Source organism: Eumetopias jubatus, unplaced genomic scaffold (assembly GCF_037043125.1).
Source record: "Eumetopias jubatus isolate StellerSeaLion01/CBP00866 unplaced genomic scaffold, mEumJub1_p1.0 scaffold_15, whole genome shotgun sequence".
Classification (NCBI taxonomy): Eukaryota; Metazoa; Chordata; class Mammalia; order Carnivora; family Otariidae; genus Eumetopias; species Eumetopias jubatus.
In genome coordinates this window covers 82,215,350-82,234,969 of record NW_028274821.1, presented here as the reverse complement: position 1 = coordinate 82,234,969, position 19,620 = coordinate 82,215,350, and the positions used below count along the sequence as shown (strand labels likewise).

The 19,620-nt window shown below is 50.6% G+C and overlaps 1 protein-coding gene across 2 annotated transcripts in view; it reads left to right on the top strand.

The window, feature by feature from the left end:
- TTLL11 (tubulin tyrosine ligase like 11) overlaps nucleotides 1–19,089 on the top strand; it is a 222,178-nt gene extending 203,089 nt beyond the window's left edge. For both annotated transcript variants that reach the window (XM_028107889.2, XM_088019260.1), the window contains one exon: nucleotides 18,332–19,089. In XM_028107889.2, the coding sequence (XP_027963690.2) occupies nucleotides 18,332–18,624 (293 nt within the window). In that variant the 3' untranslated portion in view covers nucleotides 18,625–19,089. The remainder of the gene's footprint in view (nucleotides 1–18,331) is intronic.
- The last annotated feature ends 531 nt before the right edge of the window (nucleotides 19,090–19,620 follow it).

Sequence of the window (19,620 nt, the reverse complement as noted above, 5' to 3'; positions counted from 1 at the left end):
TTCAGTTTAATGCCATTGTGGTCTGAGAGCATACTTTGCATGATTTCTATTCTTTTATATTCGTCAAGGTGTTTTATGGGCCAGAATGTAGTCTACTTTGGTGAATGTTCCGTGTGAACTGAAAAGAATGTGTATTCTACTCTTGTAAGATGAAGTATTTTTTACATGTCAATTAGATCCAGTTGATTGATGGTGCTGTTCAATCCAACTATATCCTTACCAATTTTCTGCCTGCTGGATCTGTCAATTACTGAGAGAGAGGTGTTAAAATCTCCAATTTAATAGTAGATTTATCTATTTTTCCTTGCAATTCTATCTGTTTTACCTCACATATTTTGACACTCTGTTTTTAGCTACATACATTTTAAGGATCATTATGACTTCTTGGAGAATTGACCCCTTTATCATCATGTAATGCCCACCTTTTTCCCTGATAATTTTCTTTGTTCTGCAGCCTGCTTTATCTGAAATTAATTTACCTGCTCCAACTTTCTTTGGTTAGTGACATATCTTTCTCTATCCCTTCACTTTTTATCTATGTCTTTATGTTCAAAGGGGGTTTCTTGTAAACATTATAGAGTTGGGTTTTGTTTTTTATCTACTCTAACAATCTCTGTCTTTTAATTGACATATTTAAACCATTCACATTTAAAACAATTATTGGTACAAATTCTTTACATGTTTGGTAGAATTCACCAGTAAAGCCATCTGGCCCTAGAGTTTTGTTTGTTGGGAGGATGTTGATGACTGATTCAATCTCCTTACGAGTACTTGGTCTGCTCAGAAATTCTGTTTCATCATGATTTAGTCCTGGTAGGTTTTATGTTTCAAGAAACATATCCATTTCTTCTCTGTCATCAAAGACACCGTTCCTGGACATTCTCCTTTTCTTCATTCTTTCTCTTTGCATTTTAGTTTGTGACATTTCGATTGACATGTCTTCAGGCTCATTGATTCTTTCCTTGGCTATGTCTGGTCTACAGATGTGTCCATTGGGGGCATTCTTCATTTCTGTTATGGTGTTTTTTATTTCTAACATTTTTTAAATTCTTTCTTAGGGTTTCCATCTCTCTCCTTACATTACCCATCTGTTCTAGAGTGTTGTCTACTTCCTCCATTAGAGCCCTTAACATGTTAACCATCATTATTTTTAATTCTCCATTGCATGATTCTAACATTGTGTCATAGCTGGGTCTACTTGTGATGCTTGCTTTGTCTCTACAGACACATCTCTTTTTTCTTGTCTTTTAGCAGGTCTCGTAATTATTTGTTGAAAGCCAGACGTGGTAGATCAGGTAGTAGGAGCTGAGGTAGTCAGGCTTTCAGTGTGAAGCTTTATATTAACCCAGCTAGGAGCTGGGCTCTATTTAATGTTTTCTGTGGCTATAGGTGTCAGAGGCTTCGGTTTCCTTTGTTTTATTTTCTCCCCCTGTGGTCCTTGACCTTCTTGACCAGAGGAGCTGTCCGATTGTTATCCACTGTTGTTACATTGGAGCCCTTTTGACATGGTGGTAAGGTGCTGGGGAGAGACAGCCTTTGCTAATCTTGTGATTAAATCTCACTTTCTTAGTGGGCTTGAGTCCCCGGACTATGACATTCAGAAGTGTTTCTTAGGCCTTTTTTCCCTACCCTTATGTGAGAGAGGAAGGCCAAACCGGCTAGAGTTGTCTCACTGCCCTTCCCTCAAGTCAGATAAGCTTCTGGTAATCTAGTCTCCTTTGAGGGAAGTCTTGTGTTATGGAGAACACTTAGAGTATGTTTCAAAAAGGTTACTTCCCCACACACACCCTGTGCCTGAAGCATGTGGGATTTTTCTCCAATCACCACCTTGAGAACCCAGTGGGGCTCTGAGGGTAAAACCCACAGAAGTGGAGGACCCTTCAGACAGGGCCCCATACTCAGCCTCCAACAATTCCTCAATCACCAATGAAGCATTCCTACCGGTTACTGGCTCCAGCAGCGACTGCTCCTAGTAAGCTGACCTTGACTATCATTCTCTGTTTTCCTATGTCTGTCCAGTGTTCGGGATAGCACTTTGCCCTGTGACCTCAATTCTCTAACAGATATAAGGAAAGTCATTGGTTTTCAGTTTGCTCATCTGTTTTCTTGTTGTGAGGATGGGAGTGATGACTTCCAAGCTCTTTATATGTCAGTGCTGAAGCTGGAAGTCTTTTATATGCATTTTACACTTTCACATCAATCTGGAGAGTTAATCTTTCTACTCCAGGTTACAGAGAAGAAACCTGAGGCTCAGAGAGGTTAAGTAATGTGCCCAGGGTCACCCAGCTAATGGGTGGCAGAGCCAAAATTCTTTGTCTTCTAATTCTAATGGTGTTTGAGAAACTACCAATCCCAAGCATTCCAGAAATGTTTGCTATATAGGCCTTTTCCGAGATTTTCCATGGAATTCTTGGTGAAATCTGGGCTTGGTCATTTAACCTGAGAGTGAAATGAGAGTCTCATGATCCACCTGACCAGTCTTTGTCTGTAGCCAAAAAAATGGCCAAGTTAGCCAAGGCAGAGCCTTATCCAGCCCAGAGTCCACCATCTCTCACATGGGGCCAACCTCAGTATTCACCGGTAGCATCCTCCAATGTGTGTTTGCTGCCATAGAATCATAGTGTTTAAAACCAGAAACTCCTGAGAGATCACCTATTCCAACGCCTTTGCTTCACAGGTGAGACCCTGAATCCTAGGGACTCTGAGACCCTGGTAAGTTAATGGGAGAACCACCTGCTATCCACTGGCTTTCTACCTCACTACCTTGCTCTTTTTCCTAGATCTTTCTAGGAATTAAGTTACACATTTATTTTTGAGATAGCCAATACACGGCACGTGATGAAACCTACACTCCACCCCATCCTTTGCCACATGGGGGAGGGGAAAAGGCAGACATCATGCCCGTGGGCTGCCCTGCATCTCACTGGGAGATTTGGGACTTCTGGTGGTCAGGTGTGTCAGCCTTCAGTAAGTCTACCCTGAGGTTTAGGTAGACCAGTGGTTCTCAATGGGAGGGTTGACTTTGTACCTCCCCCCATGCCCCTGAGGGCATTTGGTCATGTCTGGAGACGTTTTTGGTTATCACAACTAGGGAAGAAGGGAAGTTGCTATTGGCATCTAGTGGGTAGAGGCCAAGGATGCTTCTTAACATTCTGTAATACATATAACAGATTCCCCCACAACAAAGAATTTTTTAGCACCAAATCTGGAAAGTATCAAGGTCGAGAAAGCCCGAGATAGAGCATGCCCATTCAGAATCTCCACGGTTGCTCTCTGCTTACTTGAAATAGCCACATCTTCCCTTCAGCTTCCCTAAAAGACAGCTCCTGGGCCAGGGGGAGCAGTTCCTCGCGCCGCACCCCCACCTCCCCCTCCCAGCCAACGCAGGGTGGGAAAGGGTGTGCACCTGAACTGTTCCGCAAGACCTTACATGACTGAGGTGCTTTCTTCTTGGTAGCATGTGGGTGTCTCTGCCCACACTTCCCCACTGATCACGTCTGTGAAGGGAGGAGGAAGCCTTATGTAAGCACAGCCTCATACAACCTTCTGTCATTCTGGCACTCCAGGCCTTAGGAAGCCCTCTCGCTCCCGAAGTCTCAGGGGAATGCGGTTCTGTTCTGAACCTGCCCTTCGGGGTCTGCTGGCCGCCTGAGGAGAAAATCTGAGCCCTTCAGCCTTTGAGATGGGCCTGGCCAGCCTCCTTGCCATCCCCTGCAACCCCAGCCCCTCATCCCAGCTCCACTCCTCTTCCACAGACCCCGAGCAGCAGCTGCACGGGCTACTCTGAGACAGACCAACATGCTTCCATTCGTGCCTCTGCTCCTGCTTGTCTCCCCGCTTGCAATACCCTTCCCTTCCTTGACTGTCTGGATGATGCCTACATGTGAGACCCTCCTTTGCGGAGCCTCCAGGCCCCTCTCCCTGCTTCCCTGCCAGCCAGTCCTGCTCAGTCCTGCGCTCTGTCCATTCTTGGCACAGCCCTCCAGAAGGCCTCCCCTTGCTTGATGGTGTTTGCAGATGTCTGTATCCCTCTCCACCTGCCCCAGTGGATGCTGAACCCATGCTTGATTCACATCTAGGACCCAGGGCTTAGCACAGTGAAAGTTTATTGAAAGGATGAGTACGTGAGTGAATAAATGAAAGAACGAATAGATGGATAGCATGTCATTGCTCCTTATTCTCAGAGCGGCCACTTCCCAGACCCTCATGACTCCCTGTCGCTCACCCGGTTACCTAGACACAGGACATGTGACCTCAGCTCTGCCTCTTCTGCCACTCATGCTGAATGATCTCGAGCAAGTCCCTTGCCGTCTACACTGGGTGCACCCACGGTAACCAGCTATAACACTGTAGGTGTGATCCCAAGTATAGCAGGTAGTAGAACCCCAACCAAGTTCAGGACTCCCCCTAATCCTCCATTTGTGGTGGCCCCAACTGGCCCCCAGACAGCAGTTCTCCTGAGCGTGAATACAGTGAAGGAAACGTTTCGTGCACTAATAAAATTACCTTCTCTAAAGAAGGCAATTTGCATGTTAATGTTTTGGGTAATTCTGTGCAGCACCAGTGCCCTCGGGGCTGCAATTTCTCTCTGACAAAGTGATAAAAATAAACTCCCGCATAAAAGAGCATTTCTCTTCTCTCTCATTTGTGCTCTAGAGTGACATTCTTAATGTGAGTCGAGCTGAAACCCACTTCTCGATCTTGTTTTTGACACCGATCTGCCTCCCATCCCCTTTCCCAGTGACAGGCTGGCTCCTAGGAACTCCTCAGAGGGGTCTCTCCTTGAGGACCAGGCTCCATCCTCTTGGTGAGTGGGCATCCCCACTCCCAAGGCTGCAGACTCTGGTCTTCTGTAAATTCCCAAAGGTGCAGCCAGTTAACTGGAGGGCAAACATGGGGCACAGGGAAGGGGGCTGCCTTCAGTGGGTGAGTTAGGGTGGCCTGTCTCCCCCCAGACTGCCCAGTTTTTGGAAACAACTACAATGCATGGAGAGTCTGAGACTGACCTCCTGGGCATCAGACGGTTCACCTGCCAGGCTTGGCCCCTCTGATCACCTAGAGACAAGAAACAAAGAAGCTCAGATGTTGAGGTGTCCTTGTGTGCCCGGCACAGCCCCGGCCCCTTACATCTGTATTCGCCCATTGAAACCCCACAAGAGCTGGGCAGGGTAGGTAGAAGCTGAGGCTCCCAGAAGTGAAGGGAATGAGCCAAGGTCACCTGGCAGCACATAAAAGACAGACCCTGAATTTGAACATAGGCCTGTGTGGGTGCTTGTGGCATGCTGTCGGTGACCCAAGCAGTGGGGGAGCAGGAGAGAATCAACGTTCACCAAACACCTACTTTGTGCCATGCGTTATGTCTATATATTTCATTCCGTTAGTCTACTAATGTTAGTGACCGCGTGTGCTGTGGCCTGTAGGACACCCGGGTCTCATGCCCCTGCCAGGCTGGTAGCAGAAGCAGGCAGAGCTTAAACATAGAAACACAGAAATAAACCTGTATTTACATGTGATGAGCTCTGTGAGATAAAATAAGTTTCAAGGAGACTAGCAGAGGAGACCTAATTTATATTAAGGAGGTGGTTTGGGGAGATCCGTCCGTAAGAGCATTATACCTGAGGTCTAAGTGCTAAGGGGGGTGAAAACTGAGGGAAAGAATGTTCCAGCAGAGGGAACGGGTAGTGACAAAAGCCCTGAGGTGGGAGAGTGTGCAGCAGGTTCTAGGGAACGAAAGCTGGCAGTGGGGGGTGGGGGGCACACAGGCAGATAGGGGGCTCTGGCCCACAGGGATGGGGTGGCTGCAGAAGTGGATGGGGCTGGATCTTGCTTTGAATGCTGTTGGGGAGGTGACTGCAGAACATGTGTTTCTGAAAGGTCATTCTGGAGGCTGTGTTGGAAGGGGCAGTGCTAGAAACAGGCAGACCAGTGAGGAGGTCGCTGGGAGTCCAGGGGAGCCATGGCCTTGGTGGGGGTGGTTGGCGATGGGGTGGGGGCTGTGGGAGAGGAGTGTCAAAAATGGCTCTCCGAGTTCTGGTTTGAGCAGTGAGGTGGGTGGAGATAGTATTTATTGAAATGGGTTCTATTTAAGGCAAGCAGGATGGAGAGGGAAGGCCAGCAGACCCATTTCTAACGGGCTCTTTGAGATGCCGATGGGATATCCTGGTGGCAGAAAAGCAGTCTGGCCTGGAGCTAGCCATAGGAGCATTGATTCCTGGCAGATATTTAAAGCCTAGGGAATGAATGACGGCAAGAGAGAGCCCTGGGCCCAGGCAGAGAGCCCTGCAGGACCCCACACCCCACGAACCAGAGAAGAGCCAGCAGAACACTGGAGCCCCTGAGCCGGGAGTTGCCAGGAAGATACAGAGCAAAGCCAGAAAGTGGGGGCATCAGAGAAGTAGGGAGAACGCACTTTAAGGAGGGAGGCTTCCCCACTGACAGATGCCGCAGAGGGAGCTGGGAAGGGAAAGGGAAGGGGCCCAGTCTTTTGGCAGGAGCAGTTCTGGTAGAGGGGGAGGGGATGGAAGCCCACCCTGAGGGGCGGACACAGCATCCCTGTGAGCAGTTCGGCTGATCTGGGAGCAGAGCTAGAAAGGGGAGAGGAAATGATAAGGCAGCCTTTAAACAGTGCCAGAACCCAGTGAGTTTGATGGCCGATGGGCACGGTTCCTGAGAAGGGAAGAGACTGCTGAGCTGGGGGGGCACCAGGCATGGCCTCCAGACCACCCACCTCTCCTCCTGCAGGCGTTCTGCAGCCTTTCCTGCCTCTCCCGCAATTCTCTGCGGCTTCCCCTGCATTCTGACCCTACCCACTGCCCGGCACGCACACACACACACACACACACACACACATGCACACGCACACACATGCACACACTTTCCCCTTCGCTCCGACAGAGGAGGGCTTGCATACCTCCGTATCCACCTGCTGGGTGTCAGCCAGGGTCTGTGGACTTGAATCGCCCTTGCTGCCGGCAAACACACCCTCTAGAGCCAGACTGCCTCGGGGACGAAGAGTTAGATTTGCTTTATGAAAGGGGAGACCGGTGGGGGCTTGGCACATTTCAGCTGGGAGGCAGAGAGCAGAGAGCACAGGGTGAGAAGGGTCTTCTGGGGAGGTGATGCGCACCCCACCTCCAGAGAAGACCAAGTGGGGGCCAGATGCCCACTGTTAGCCACGCCAGGGAGGGCAACCATGGCTTGGAATCTCACAGGGGAACTCCAGGCAGATAGAAAGTACTAGCAATAGTTGGGCTTCTGTGTAACTTGCGCCCCGGCCCCACCCCGCCTCTCAAAGTAAGGCTGATGAGGCCAGATTCACAGAGCCCGGGTCTGAGTCCCCACCACCTCCAGGCTGTGGGACTCTGCCTGAATGTCCTACCTCTGTGCACCCCAGAAGCCCACGGCGCCCGACTAACAGAACCCAAGACAAAAGCAGTTTTGCCCTGTCATTAAACACTGGTGGGCGGTGCAAGGGTTATAAATGCATCTACCACCCAGATTTTGTCTTGAGGATGAAATGAGAGGTTGCCCCTGAAGAGCTCACTGCAGCCCCTGGTACACACTAAGCACTACTCATACCACTTCTTACTATTTTGAATGTTACTGTCGTCCTGTAAGGGCCTGGATTGCGTGACCTCTGAAATCCTTTCCAAGCCAGAGGTTTTGACCACTTGCTGAGGAATGAGTGTTGGGCCTCAGAAGGTTCTGCTGGAGCCATTAATCCCACGAGAAATGTCTGGGATCGCTCGAAGGGGTTGCAGGAAGCGGTGACAGGTCCCGTAGCCCAACTTCCCCGCCAGTGACTCAGGAGCTTGTGTCTGTTGTGGTGGACGCTGTCGGGTGACGCTGGCTGGGACGGAACGGGACCTTGGGCCACTCTGCGCTGCCCAGCAGTGTGACCTGTGCCTAACGAAATGATGAAGGAGCTGCTTTCGACTTTGGTTATGTTTGTTATTTGGGTGTCACGGGCTCTTGGTGATAATGATTTTCCTGCAGGGTCTATTTATGCTTCATTCCTGACACTTATTAATTTTTCCATCCAGACAAAGAGAAAGGTGATGGTGACTTGTCGCCACTGTAATGTGTAAATACAATGACTGGGCGTGTGCCATTCTGTGCTCGAGCTGTGTGTGTGTGTGGCGGGGGGAGACTGTGGGTGTGAGGCGGCTCTCTCTTTCTTCCCTGAAAGGACGTGCCTTCTGGAGGTTTCCATCCGGTTTGGGGAGAGGCAGGGCAGAGCAGTGGTGGGAACCTCCACATGGCCACTGACCAACAGCGTGACCTTGGGCAGGTGGCGGGACGGCTCAGGGTTGCCGTGAGATTATAGGAGTGTGCAGGGAGAATGCACAGTGTGAATCCCAGTGGGCAGGGTGCCCCTGATAAGTGACTTTTGTCACTACCATTTTTTAAACATTCAGAAGCCACCATCCCTCCCAATGCTTCTGGAGTCCCAAGAAATCACCCAGTTTGCAGAAGGGGAAACTGAGGTCTGAAGAGGAGGGGTGACTGGCTCAAAGTCCCACAGGGACAGAGACCATTTTGAGAACCCCGGTCTCCTGACCCCCGCATGACTTTTCCTCCCTGTCATCCCGGCCAACCTGCGAGTTTATTCCACAAACAACCGTTGACCACCTGCTCTGGGGCTGCCAGAGGTGGGGCGAAGACACCCGGGCCTCCTGGCAGTCTAGTGTGGACGCAAGCGGTCAGCTGTCTGACATAATAGAAGCAAATGAAACCAATGTCCTGACAGCATGGCAGGACACGTGCTGAGGGCACAAAAATCCAGGAGGAGAGGTCGCCCGAGGCTTCGGGACAGCTGTTACTAAGCACCCTGTTGGGCTTTCCCTGGGCGGTGCCTTTTGTAAAAGCCACTTGGAAAAGGTGTGATGTCCCCATCTCACAGATGCAGAAACGGAGGTCTGCAGAGGTGAAGCCACTTGCTAAAGACGAGGCCGCAAGTACAACAGCATAGCTGGACCCAGACCAGCACATCTGACCCCCAGGCACTGTCCCATGAGCCCGATGCTGTCTCGTGGGAAATGTCCGGGTTCCATCTCCCAAAGTGGAGTCCTTGGAGACGCCAGCCTTGGGCTGCAGAGACCACACTCACGTCTGGGGGCATTGTGCGGGAGCAGACGGGGAGCCAGGCTGCAAGTTGCCCTAAGAATGGAGGGAAGGTTCTGGTGATTCACCACTTTGGAGTTGATGCAGGCTTCACAGACAGCCCTTGTGGGGAACATTCCACTGCCCAGAGAGGAATCACTAAGCTTATTCCAGTCCAGATCATTCAGCTTTATTTCCTACCGACAATTCCAAACAGAAAGCCTGTATACTTACACATTTAGAATTTCACTATCAGACAGAAACATCTATTCTAGGTGGGTCATAAGAAAGATTTAAAGGCAGGTGAGAGAAAAGGAACTGGCAAGTGGCTGGCCTCGCCCAATGCACCAATACCTTGAAATGGAATTAGAGCAAGGAAGCTCCGGTATTTTTGAGAGGAAAATAATATCTCCTATTCAGTCTGGGATAATATCCCTGGTTGTCCACAACGATTTGGATTTAATTATATCATCTTTGCAAATGTATTCTGGGAACTGTAAAAGAATACGTAAGTGTAAGATGTTAAGGGCGGGATGCAGGACAAACAACGGGGGTCTGAGCGTCAGGTAGGCATGGGTTTAACGCTGCCCTGTCCACCTTCACAAGCCACCTGGCCTCTCTGGGTCTGCGCTCCTCATGCTTTTGTCATAGCACCCTCTTCTGAACATCACCCGGACAACCAGACGAGCAAACGGAGATGCTTTGCAAATTGGCAAGGTGTTATTGCTGCTTCTGTCCTTGAGCTCCAGAATGGAGGGTGGGATCACTGGAGAGTGGCCACCAGCTCTGTCATTAAGTCCTGTGCGCGAGGACCCCTCCCAGGGGGTGGGGACCAGAGGACTTTTGAAGCCAGAAGGAGCCCGAGAGCCCACCCTCACCCGCTGGCTGACAGAATGAGGCCATGGTCTGTCAGGGGCCGCATTCCCGTGTGCAAGCGACAGTCTTGGGTGAGAGACGTGCATATGGCCACATCCAGAATGCTTCAAAGGCTGCTTTCTCCAGCAACATCCATCAACCCAAATAAAGTTGCAAAAAAATACTCAACAGCTTATCTTCAGGCATGGGGGGCAGGTGGGCAGAGCCCGTTTTCAGGGACCGGCGGATCCGCACCTCCTTGCTGACATTAGGCAGAGATGCATGGGGCCCGCTGTCAGGCGGGTGTTGTATCCGCCTTCGTCTCTTTCTTCCCAACGACCCGAAGGACCATTCCGACATGGCCATCTCTTTGAAGGCTCTCGAAGCAGCCATGGAGTCAAGAAGTTTCGAGAATGGTTCCTATGGTCCACCACCCTCCAGCTGTGTGACTTTGGCAAGTCTCTTGAGCATAAAATGGGATTGATGTTGACATCTGCTGTGTAGGGCTTCTGTGGGATTCAATAATGCACTTGAAGCCTTTAGTTCAGGGCCTGGCCCCTCATGAGGGCTCCATAATTATTAACTAGTGTTGTTTATTTTCATTACATTTACGGTGGCCAGCCTCTACAGCAGTGTTACCAAAGAGATGCCTCCAACTTGGAGAGAGAGCTGTAAGGGGTTTCTCCGGGAACTGGCAGAGGAGCAGGAAGACGGGGAAGATTTCTTCTATTTCTCCTCAATGGCTCGGGTGATCCCAAAGGCTCGGTGGTGGTAGGAGAGTGTCTCCGCGGACCGGGTGAGCCACAGCAGAACCGAGAAGTTGGGATGCTACAGAATTGTTAAACCCTAATCCCCAGTGTGACTGTATTTGGAGATGGGGCCTCTGAGGAAGTAGCTGAGTTTAAATGAGGTCATAAGGACGGGGCCCTGATCCAAACAGACTGGTGTCCTTATGAGAAGAGACACCAGAGAGCTGGCTCGCTCTCTGTCTATGCCATCCGAGGACACACAAGAAGGCAGCCGTCTGCACGCCGGGAAGAGAGCTCTCACCAGAACTCAAACCTGCTGGCAGCCTGATCTTGGACTTCCAGCCTCCAAACTGAGAAAATCAGTCTCTGCTGTTTAAGACGCCCAGCTATGGCATATATGGCATATGGCAGTCCAAGCAGACAAAGATGGTGAGGGGGGGTGGGCAGTGGGATTTCAGAGGAGGAAGTTTGTTCTGAGCGTTCCCCGTGGTTCTTGATTGCCCACGGCAGGGCTAGCCCAGCACTCAGCTTCTCAGAGACCAGGCTCTTCACTTCATTACTCCACTGCCTCCTTGAGAGCCTTTAAGGGGATGGCCAAGATGGAGTCTTCATCCCAGAGTTTCCTGCTCACCCATGGCTGCAGAATCACCAACGCTGCAGGTACAAGTGCAGTTTTAGGGGTCTTGTGGCCCACACACAGAATCTCCAGGAGTTGGGAACAGGAGCCTGCATTTCTGGCAAGGTCCCCAGGTTATTTTATGTACAAAACATTTGAAAACCACAGGCCTTGGGGGGAAGTCTAGTCCTCCTCTGCTGTTAGAGGCCCTCCTTCCTAATGGCTCCTGACTTCCCCCACGTCCACATGCGACCCACCAGCAGGTCGCAGATCTGTTGACACTGCCCTCAGGCTCTGTGCAGAATCTCATCATCCTTACCACCTCTGCCACTCCCACCCTGGTGTAAGCCATTAGCGACCCTCGCTTGGACCAGTGCAGTAGACCCTAAGGCATGTCCTTCTGTCTCTTCACTTGTGCCCCTTCCTCCTGGTCTCAACACAGCAACCACACTGACCACGTGATTTCCCGTCTCCCCAGTGGCCTCCCATCTTCCTCAGCGTGGAACCCAGAGTCTGACCACGGTCTACAGGGCCCTCTGTGGCCTGGCCTGTGAACCCTTCTGGTCTCGTGTCCCTCAGTACAGTTAGAGAAGGGCAGGACCTTGCAGAGGGCAATGGAACTCTGCCCCACTTAGCGGTCAGCAATGATGCTGGGAGAAACCGGGGATATGCGGTTTCTCAGAAACCAAGAGAGGACGAAAGGCAAAGCTGGAACAATTCCATGGTTTTTCCGCTCCGTCATTTGATTTTAAAAATAACTCAATCAGATTGTCTTAAAATGCAGACGTTTTTAGCCCAAAGTCAAGCTTCTCAAAGTTCGGGGGCAGGTCCTTTTGCAGATAGGCCACTTTTTCCAGATGGGTTTTCAGAGCGGAGCACGGACAGACTGAACTCGGCGGTGGGGAGGAAGATGAGGAGGAAGGGGTGAATTCTCCAAGTGGGGTCCCTGGACCAGCAGCCTCAACGTGGTCGAAGTGCAAATTTGCAAAACTTCAGAATTAGGAACTCCAAGGGTGGGGCTCAGAGCTGTGTTTTCACATGTCCTTCTAGAGCCTCCTGTCTGGACCATCTTGGGTTCATAATTCTGCACGTTGTCTAAAAGAAGAGTTTTCACGGGTGGTCTGTCCCTTGCCGCTTGGCTTGCCCTGCCGTCCTCAGCTGGAAGATGGGAACAGTAACACCTGCCTCACAGGATTGCTAAAAAGGTCCCAGTCCATTCAAGTGGATTAAATGGATCTTTATTAGTGCCTGCTGCATGCCGGGCTGTACTGGGCACTGGGGATATAGAGAAGGCTGGGGCAACATCCCTGCCTCCAGGAGTACACAATCCCACTGGGGAAACAGCCTCGTCCCAATGGATTTGTCCCAATATATAGCAGGGAACAAAGGGAAGCCCCAAGAAAGGTCAAGTGACTCCACCTGGGGATGAGCCAAGGCGAACGTCACAGACCTCCAGAACTCGGAGGCTGGGTCGGGGGTATTTGTTAAAAAATATATATATATATTTTTCCTAATTATTTTCAACAATGAACATGCATTACTTTATTTGGGAAATACAGAAAAGTAGAAAGAAGGATATGAAAAGACCCTAGAAGTCTAGTGCCACTCCCCTCCCCATACACACACTGTAGTGTAAGTGAGTTGATGATGAATACCACTGTGTACATTTCATTTTCCTTTGGAAGGGATATTTTGAAATACTTTAATAGCTCTTAAAACTTTTGCCAAATTGCTTCTCAAACGTCCATAGCGATTTCACCCCTAACTCCCTATTATCGTTATTTTGCATTTTGGTTAATGGGTGAGCAATAGTGCCCCGTGGCTTTGGTGGGGCCTGGATGATGTTTTCTCTCTTGCTTGCTAATGTAAGTGAACTACCCATTCATGTGCTTGGTCCACTGGAGGACTCTATAAGGTTTAAGTATTTTCAACATGAAATTAATTACCAAAACCAGACTTAACATTAAAAAAACCCAGATTCCCAGGGTTTTATTGCAAAAGAAAAAATGAATCAGAAATAAAAACAGTGATGTACCAAGTGCTTATGATCGTCTTCTCAATAATAGTGAAGAAAAAAATGACTGGTCTCAGCCTCCAATGGTGGAGGGTATGGCAAAATGGTATGCAAAGCAACAGTTGATGGAATATTATGCAACTATTAAAATAATGTTATGAAGCTGCATAGCAACATACAAAAATGTTTATGGTGTCATTTTAAGCCATAGTAAGTATAAAATTTTGTGCACGTGTATTATAATTAAGTGAAAGCACATCTTCTGTGGACAAAGAGAGAGGATAGAAGGTCAGTCGTCAAGGACACTTAGGTTCTAGAGGGGGACATTCATGAGTTTTCCTATGCTTTCTGCTGTTACTGTCACTATATTTTATAATAAATAGTAAGAAGGAAGGAGAAAGACCCAGAGAGAATATGGGGACTGTCTGTGGAGGATCTGGAAAAGGCAGGAGAGTCCTGCCCCCCTGGAAGGCAACTTGGATTATCTTGAGTGCATTTCCTCCTCCCGCTCTCCTCCTCCTCCCGACCCCAGCCCCTCAGAGACTTAAACACTTTCCATTATCTCAAGCACAGTGAATACTGACCCAGGTCCAGCCACCATTTCCTGGGCCGCTTGATGAAATGAGATGCAAGAACCATGTCTTGTCAAACTCAAACATACAGCCCCTCGACATGGCCATGGTGGGAGCCGGCGACCCACGTACTCGTGGTGTATAGTGCGGGGCGTCCCTCTTGTCAGCCCTCACGGGCCTTCAGACTCTCAGACAGGCTCAGTAGGGTTGAGCAGACAATGCGGGGCTCTCAGCCCTTTTCCCCAGTCCCTGGCCTGAGAAGTATCTGGTTTGCTTTCTTATTTTGGTGGTGGTGGTGGTGGTGGTGGTGGTGCTGTTTGAGGTCAGGAGACCGGAGTTCTAGTCCCGCTCCTGCCAGTCACTGGTTCTGTGACTTGGGCCTCATCTACTGCTCCCCTCTCCTGTAAAATGAAGATGCTAGACCCGGCTTTTGGAGCAGCGGGAGGGCTGGTGCTTGGCCGGGTGTGAAGAGCCAAGGGTCCCTTAGATGAGACACTTCTGGTGAGGAAGCTCTGTGAGGGCAGGGCTCTGAGCTACCACCCCCCTCACAAGATTTCATTTGAGGAATAAAACAAACAAGCAAATCCCACAACATTTCTATCACTATAACAAAATAAGACCCCCCCCCCCCCATGACTGGAGAATGTGCTCAGGCTGTGCTAGGCGTGGAATTGCACAACTGGCCCTCGGCTCCTTTTGCCCAGGCACCTACAGTCCTCCCGGCTCAGGTCCCCTGGCCTTCCAGCCCTTTCCAGTCTCGTCCAGCTGCACCCTTCTCCACCTGTCCTGCTACAGGTGTCCTGGGTTATTCCTGGGCCACTTGCCCCACCTCCTGCTCCCTCCTCCCTGTTCCCGGCCCAGCCCACTGCTCCGGGCTCACCTCTGCCCATCAAAGCCCTACCCGCTTTGCCCATTCCTTATTGCAGGAATCAGATGCAGAATCAGCAGTGCATCAGGTCTGGGTTCAAATCCCAGCCCTGCCACTTACCAGCATGTGACTAGAGGGCAAGTTATTTTGTCTCTCGGGCCCTCTGTTTTCTCATCTGCACGATGAGATTCGTAGTGGGGATCCGAGCGCCTGGCACAGCATGCCTGGCTCCTGCAAGGGTCAATACTGCCCTTCCCTTCCGCTTCTGTTTCCCCTGCGTGCATATAACCTTTATCAAAGTAGAACATGTATGCAGGAAGTGTGCACAGCCTTTTCTTCAAAGTAATACATGCACCTAACTTCAAATTCAAATAGTAGCAAAGGGTTCACGATTAAAAGTGGCTGCCCCTGCATTACCACCTCTTTCTGTCCTCTAGAATTTCCCACTGCATATTTTAAAACTGGGTACATGAGCTATTTATTCCATAATAGGAAACCTGTATCGCCCCGTCCCCTTCACCCATTTCGCCCCCCACCCCCAGGCCCCGGCAATCATCAGTTCGTTCTCTGTATATATAGGTCTGATTCTGCTTTTTGTTTGCTCATGTGTTTGTTTGGTTGTTGTTGTTTTTTTTTTATTCCACATAAAAAATAAAATAAGGTATGTGTTTACTATAGAAAATCAGGAAATGTAGACAAGCAAAAAGAAAACCAAGTATAACACCTGAAATCTCATTTCTCATTTTAGAACGTTTTCTTCCAGATGGCTTAGCCATATACTTTTTCCCCAACAAAGTTCCTTGTGTTTTTTTCCCTGTGCCTTACAGCTTTAATCACAGCCTTATTAGTTTAATTAAGGGAAGGAAGCGAATATTTGTTGAGTAAAAGGTGCTCAGTGCTTGCTACCCCAGCGTGGGCATCACCAGGAAGCTTGTTAGGAATGCAGAGTCTCAGGCGCCACCCCAGAATCTGCATTTTGACAAGATCATGCACGTTAAGGCTGAGAACGGCCTTAGACTGGGGCTGCTCAGAGCCACAGTGCAATCCGCGAACTGTTCCTTCTAGTCCTGGACAAGAGGCTTGAGCCAGAATGTAAACGCCTGCTACTTCCTTTGTAGAGAAAGACTTACTACAAAATACTGCAGCTGAACGAAACAATGCGACTGATGAGGAGGGTGATTTCTATTCTGGCCCAGGCTCCTTATCTTGTCAGACACCAGGGACACCCAGTTCCTGGACTTGGCACCTGCCTGCCGACCACACTTGGAGTAACGCTGTTGAGATCACACACTTGTGAAGTTGGGGGCTGGGACTGCACTGGGTTTCTCTGGCTTTGGATCCTGGCCTCTTCCACCCTGCTTGGATCTGCCCCTCCCACTGGCGGTGACAAATGCACGTGCCTGCACAAATGCACACGCATGCACACGCATGCATCCATGCACACACTCTAGGAGAGCCCCGGCCCATTGTCGGCGATTAGGAAACATCCATCTCTCTCTCTCTTGTTTTTAAAGATTTATTTATTTGAGAGAGAGGGAGCGCGCATGCACACATGCACGCTCATGTGGGAGGGAGGGGCACTGGGGGAGGGACAGGAGGGAGAGAATCTCGAGCAGACTCCCTGCTGAGTGCAGAGCCCAACGCAGGGCTCAGTCTCATCACCCTGAGATCATGACCCAAGCTGAAATCAAGAGTCAGATGCCCGACCAACTGAGCCACCGAGGCGCCCCAGGAATATGCGGCTCCTGATGCAGACAGAGCCCCCCTTGGCCCTGTGTCTCTGTCTGCACCACGCCTCTGTTTACGTTAGAGGGGTTTTACACCAGGGTTACCTGTTCCCTTTATCAGCTCCTCCGATCAGGGCCAAACAGAGCAGGGGACTTGCATAGCATCTGGAGTCAAGAAAAGCTGAGCAAAAAAAGCTTTGATGGACTTGGAAGGAGACAAAGAAACAACTTCTTTGCTCAGCACCAGATCCTAACAGGAAAAGAGCTCTCCGATCCCGGGGTCCATATAGCACCCAGGATTTACAAACTCCAGGTCAGGCTTCTCCCTGAGAACAGCAGTAAGGGAATGATGTTCCTGAGCTGGGAGGCAAGGCCACTGGGAAGGTATGGATCAGCAGGGGCGAAGCTGGCCTCCTCTAAAATACTGTCACCTGCCCTGAGGAGCTCCGGAATCCCATGACTTTGAATCATGGGGTTTGTTTTTACTTGGACATTGGGGAGACTCACAACTTTTCACACAGCGCAACTTATTTAAAAGAATTGAGAGCCCAGGGGCGCCTGGCTGGCTCCGTTGGTGAAGTGTCTGCCTTCAGCTCAGGTCCTGATCTCCTCGGGGTCCTGGGATCCAGGCCGCATCGGACTCCCTGTTCAGGGGGAGTCTGCTTCTCCTTCTCGCTCTGCTCCTCCCTGCCCTTTGTGCTCTCTATCTCAAATAAATAAATAAAATCTTAAAAAAAAAAAAAGAATTGAGAGTCAAAGTTTGAATTTGCAGGCTACCACTTTTCTGGCTGTGTGACCTTAGGGAAGCTACTCAGCCTCTCTGAATGTTGCTTTCCTCATCTGTAGAGTGGGACGTAACAACGCTGAGGATTAGTGACAAGGTCTGTAAAGTACCTGGCACTAACTCCTCTGTTCATCCATTCACTCCCTCAAGTATTCAGCATTGTATCTTGAGCACGGGGTGTCCAGCCCTGGGGGAAGAGTGGCGAGCTGGAGCTCACAGCCCAGCAGGAAAGATCGAGACTGTTGAAGAACCAACCACACAAACACTGAAGAAGCCGCAGTCATTGCCACGAAGGAAAATGGAGGAAGCCTGTGCCAGGGGCCACGTCCAATCTGGGAATCAGGGAAGGTTTTGCTGAGCAGGAGATTTTGAGCTGGGATCCCAGGAACGAGTAGGAACTTAGGAGGCAAAGTAAGGGAAAACGTTTCAGGGACAGAATGGGGACTACTATTACCTTCCAGAATATCATTTCAGGTAGAGAGAAAGGGGCAGGTTTCTTTTGCTCTTTGAAGTAAAATCTACACGGAGCAAAATGCACAAATCTCAAGGTACAATTTGATAAGTTTTGACAAGTGCACACACCCATGTAACCGACACCTCTATCAAGATCTGAAACCTACAGATTTCCCTCAGTAGCTTTTTCCAGTGTTACAAAAGTTAGGGGCTGGGTTTTAATGCAAACATTTAACGCAAACATGGGTGGTGCAGAGGAATAAGGCTTCGGGCTGGGTTGAAATCCCAGTTCCGCCACTCTCCCCCCATGGGACTTGGCCCAGCTAGCTCCCCTTCTCTGAGACTCAGTTTCCTCGTCTGTTGCACCGTGTGAATTAAGCCTACCTCATAGGATTGATTAGGGGATTGAATCTGCAAATGGTTGTGAATGCCCAGCTGGTGCCTGGCACAGGGTAGGCACTCTGGGAGTTTAACCCAGAAGCTAAAGTTTCCAGAACAGAAGCAGTGGGTGAGGAAGCAGCCTGGCGGTTGGAGTCAGGCCATCCCAGGGCAGCGTGCTGACCCCCCTAACGCTGTTCTCTTCGTCCACAGGCATGTGCTTGCAGGCCTTCGTGGAGGCTTTCTTCTACCTGGCTCAGAGGAAGTTCAAGATGCTGCCTCTCCATGAGCAGGTGGCCTCACTGATCGACCTGTGTGAATACCACCTGTCCCTCCTGGACGAAAAGCGCCTGGTGTGCGGCCGGAGCGGCACATCAGGGGGCCGGCCCCCAGACAGCGGCACCCCCCAGGAGGCCGCCCCCTCGGCTCAGCTGGCAGAGGGCAACCCCCCGTCCTGCACAAACAGCGCCCACAAGTTCTCCCATTCCAGACACGCGCTGTCCTGAGGGCCACTCGATGCTGCCGATGAAGAGCGAGCCCTTCAGGGCCGAAGAGAACCCTCTGGGCTTCCCGCCTGTGGAGAGGGGGCAGGCTGCGGAGAGGTCCTGCTGGAGAGCCCCTACTTGTCCCCATGTCCTGCTCGGCTGTGCTTTGAAAGGCTGATGATTCCCCGCCCGCCTTCCTCTTGGTGGTCCAACTATTCATGAGTCATCGGTGGACATATGACATCCAAAACGTGACAGATGGCATCTTCTATTCTGGGCTCACAGGAAGCAACAACCGGGGTAAAACTGTTGTACTGGGGGCATGGGGCGCCCGTGGTCCCCGGCCTGAGCTGTGGCGAGGAAAGAACTCCAGGAAGCCGCGTCCCGGGTCTGCCGGGGCCTCCGAGAGAACACTGTTCAGTCCCAGGGACTTTTTGCTTCCTACCTGCGAGCTGTGAAAACGAAGTGGCACTAGCAAGTGGGTAGACGCGACTCTCCGTGCCAATCATGGGCTACATGGGTGCAGCTAACAGATTGGCCTCATTTATTTCTTTAGCTTGCCTGTTGCTGCAATGATCGCTTTGTTATTAATTAAGAAATAATTAACCAAGAAGTAACTAAGGAAGGCTCCGAGAGTCTTAGAGTGGACAGGAGCCTCAGAGGTCATTTTGTTTGATTTTGTTTGACCTTGACCCCAGAGCCGGTGTCCCACTGTCACGTGGCTTCTGATTGCCCACCCTCCCTCCCCTCCACAGATAGGGCGCCACTTCGTGGCCAGAAGGTGGGTGGCAGGCACTGCCAGAGGGCCCCTGGGTGGGCGGAGGGGCTTCAGCGGGGAGGACAGAAGACCCTGGGGAGGGCCAGTGTGAGCAGGAGCATGATGTCCGAAGCTCAAGTGGCAGGTGTGGCCTGAGGGAAAGGAGGGCCCACACTCTCCCTGCCACGAGACCCTTTCCTTGTCTCCATCTGTGTCCCCAGGCCAAGCTCTTCCCGGAGGGGGAGACTCAGAGGCCACCA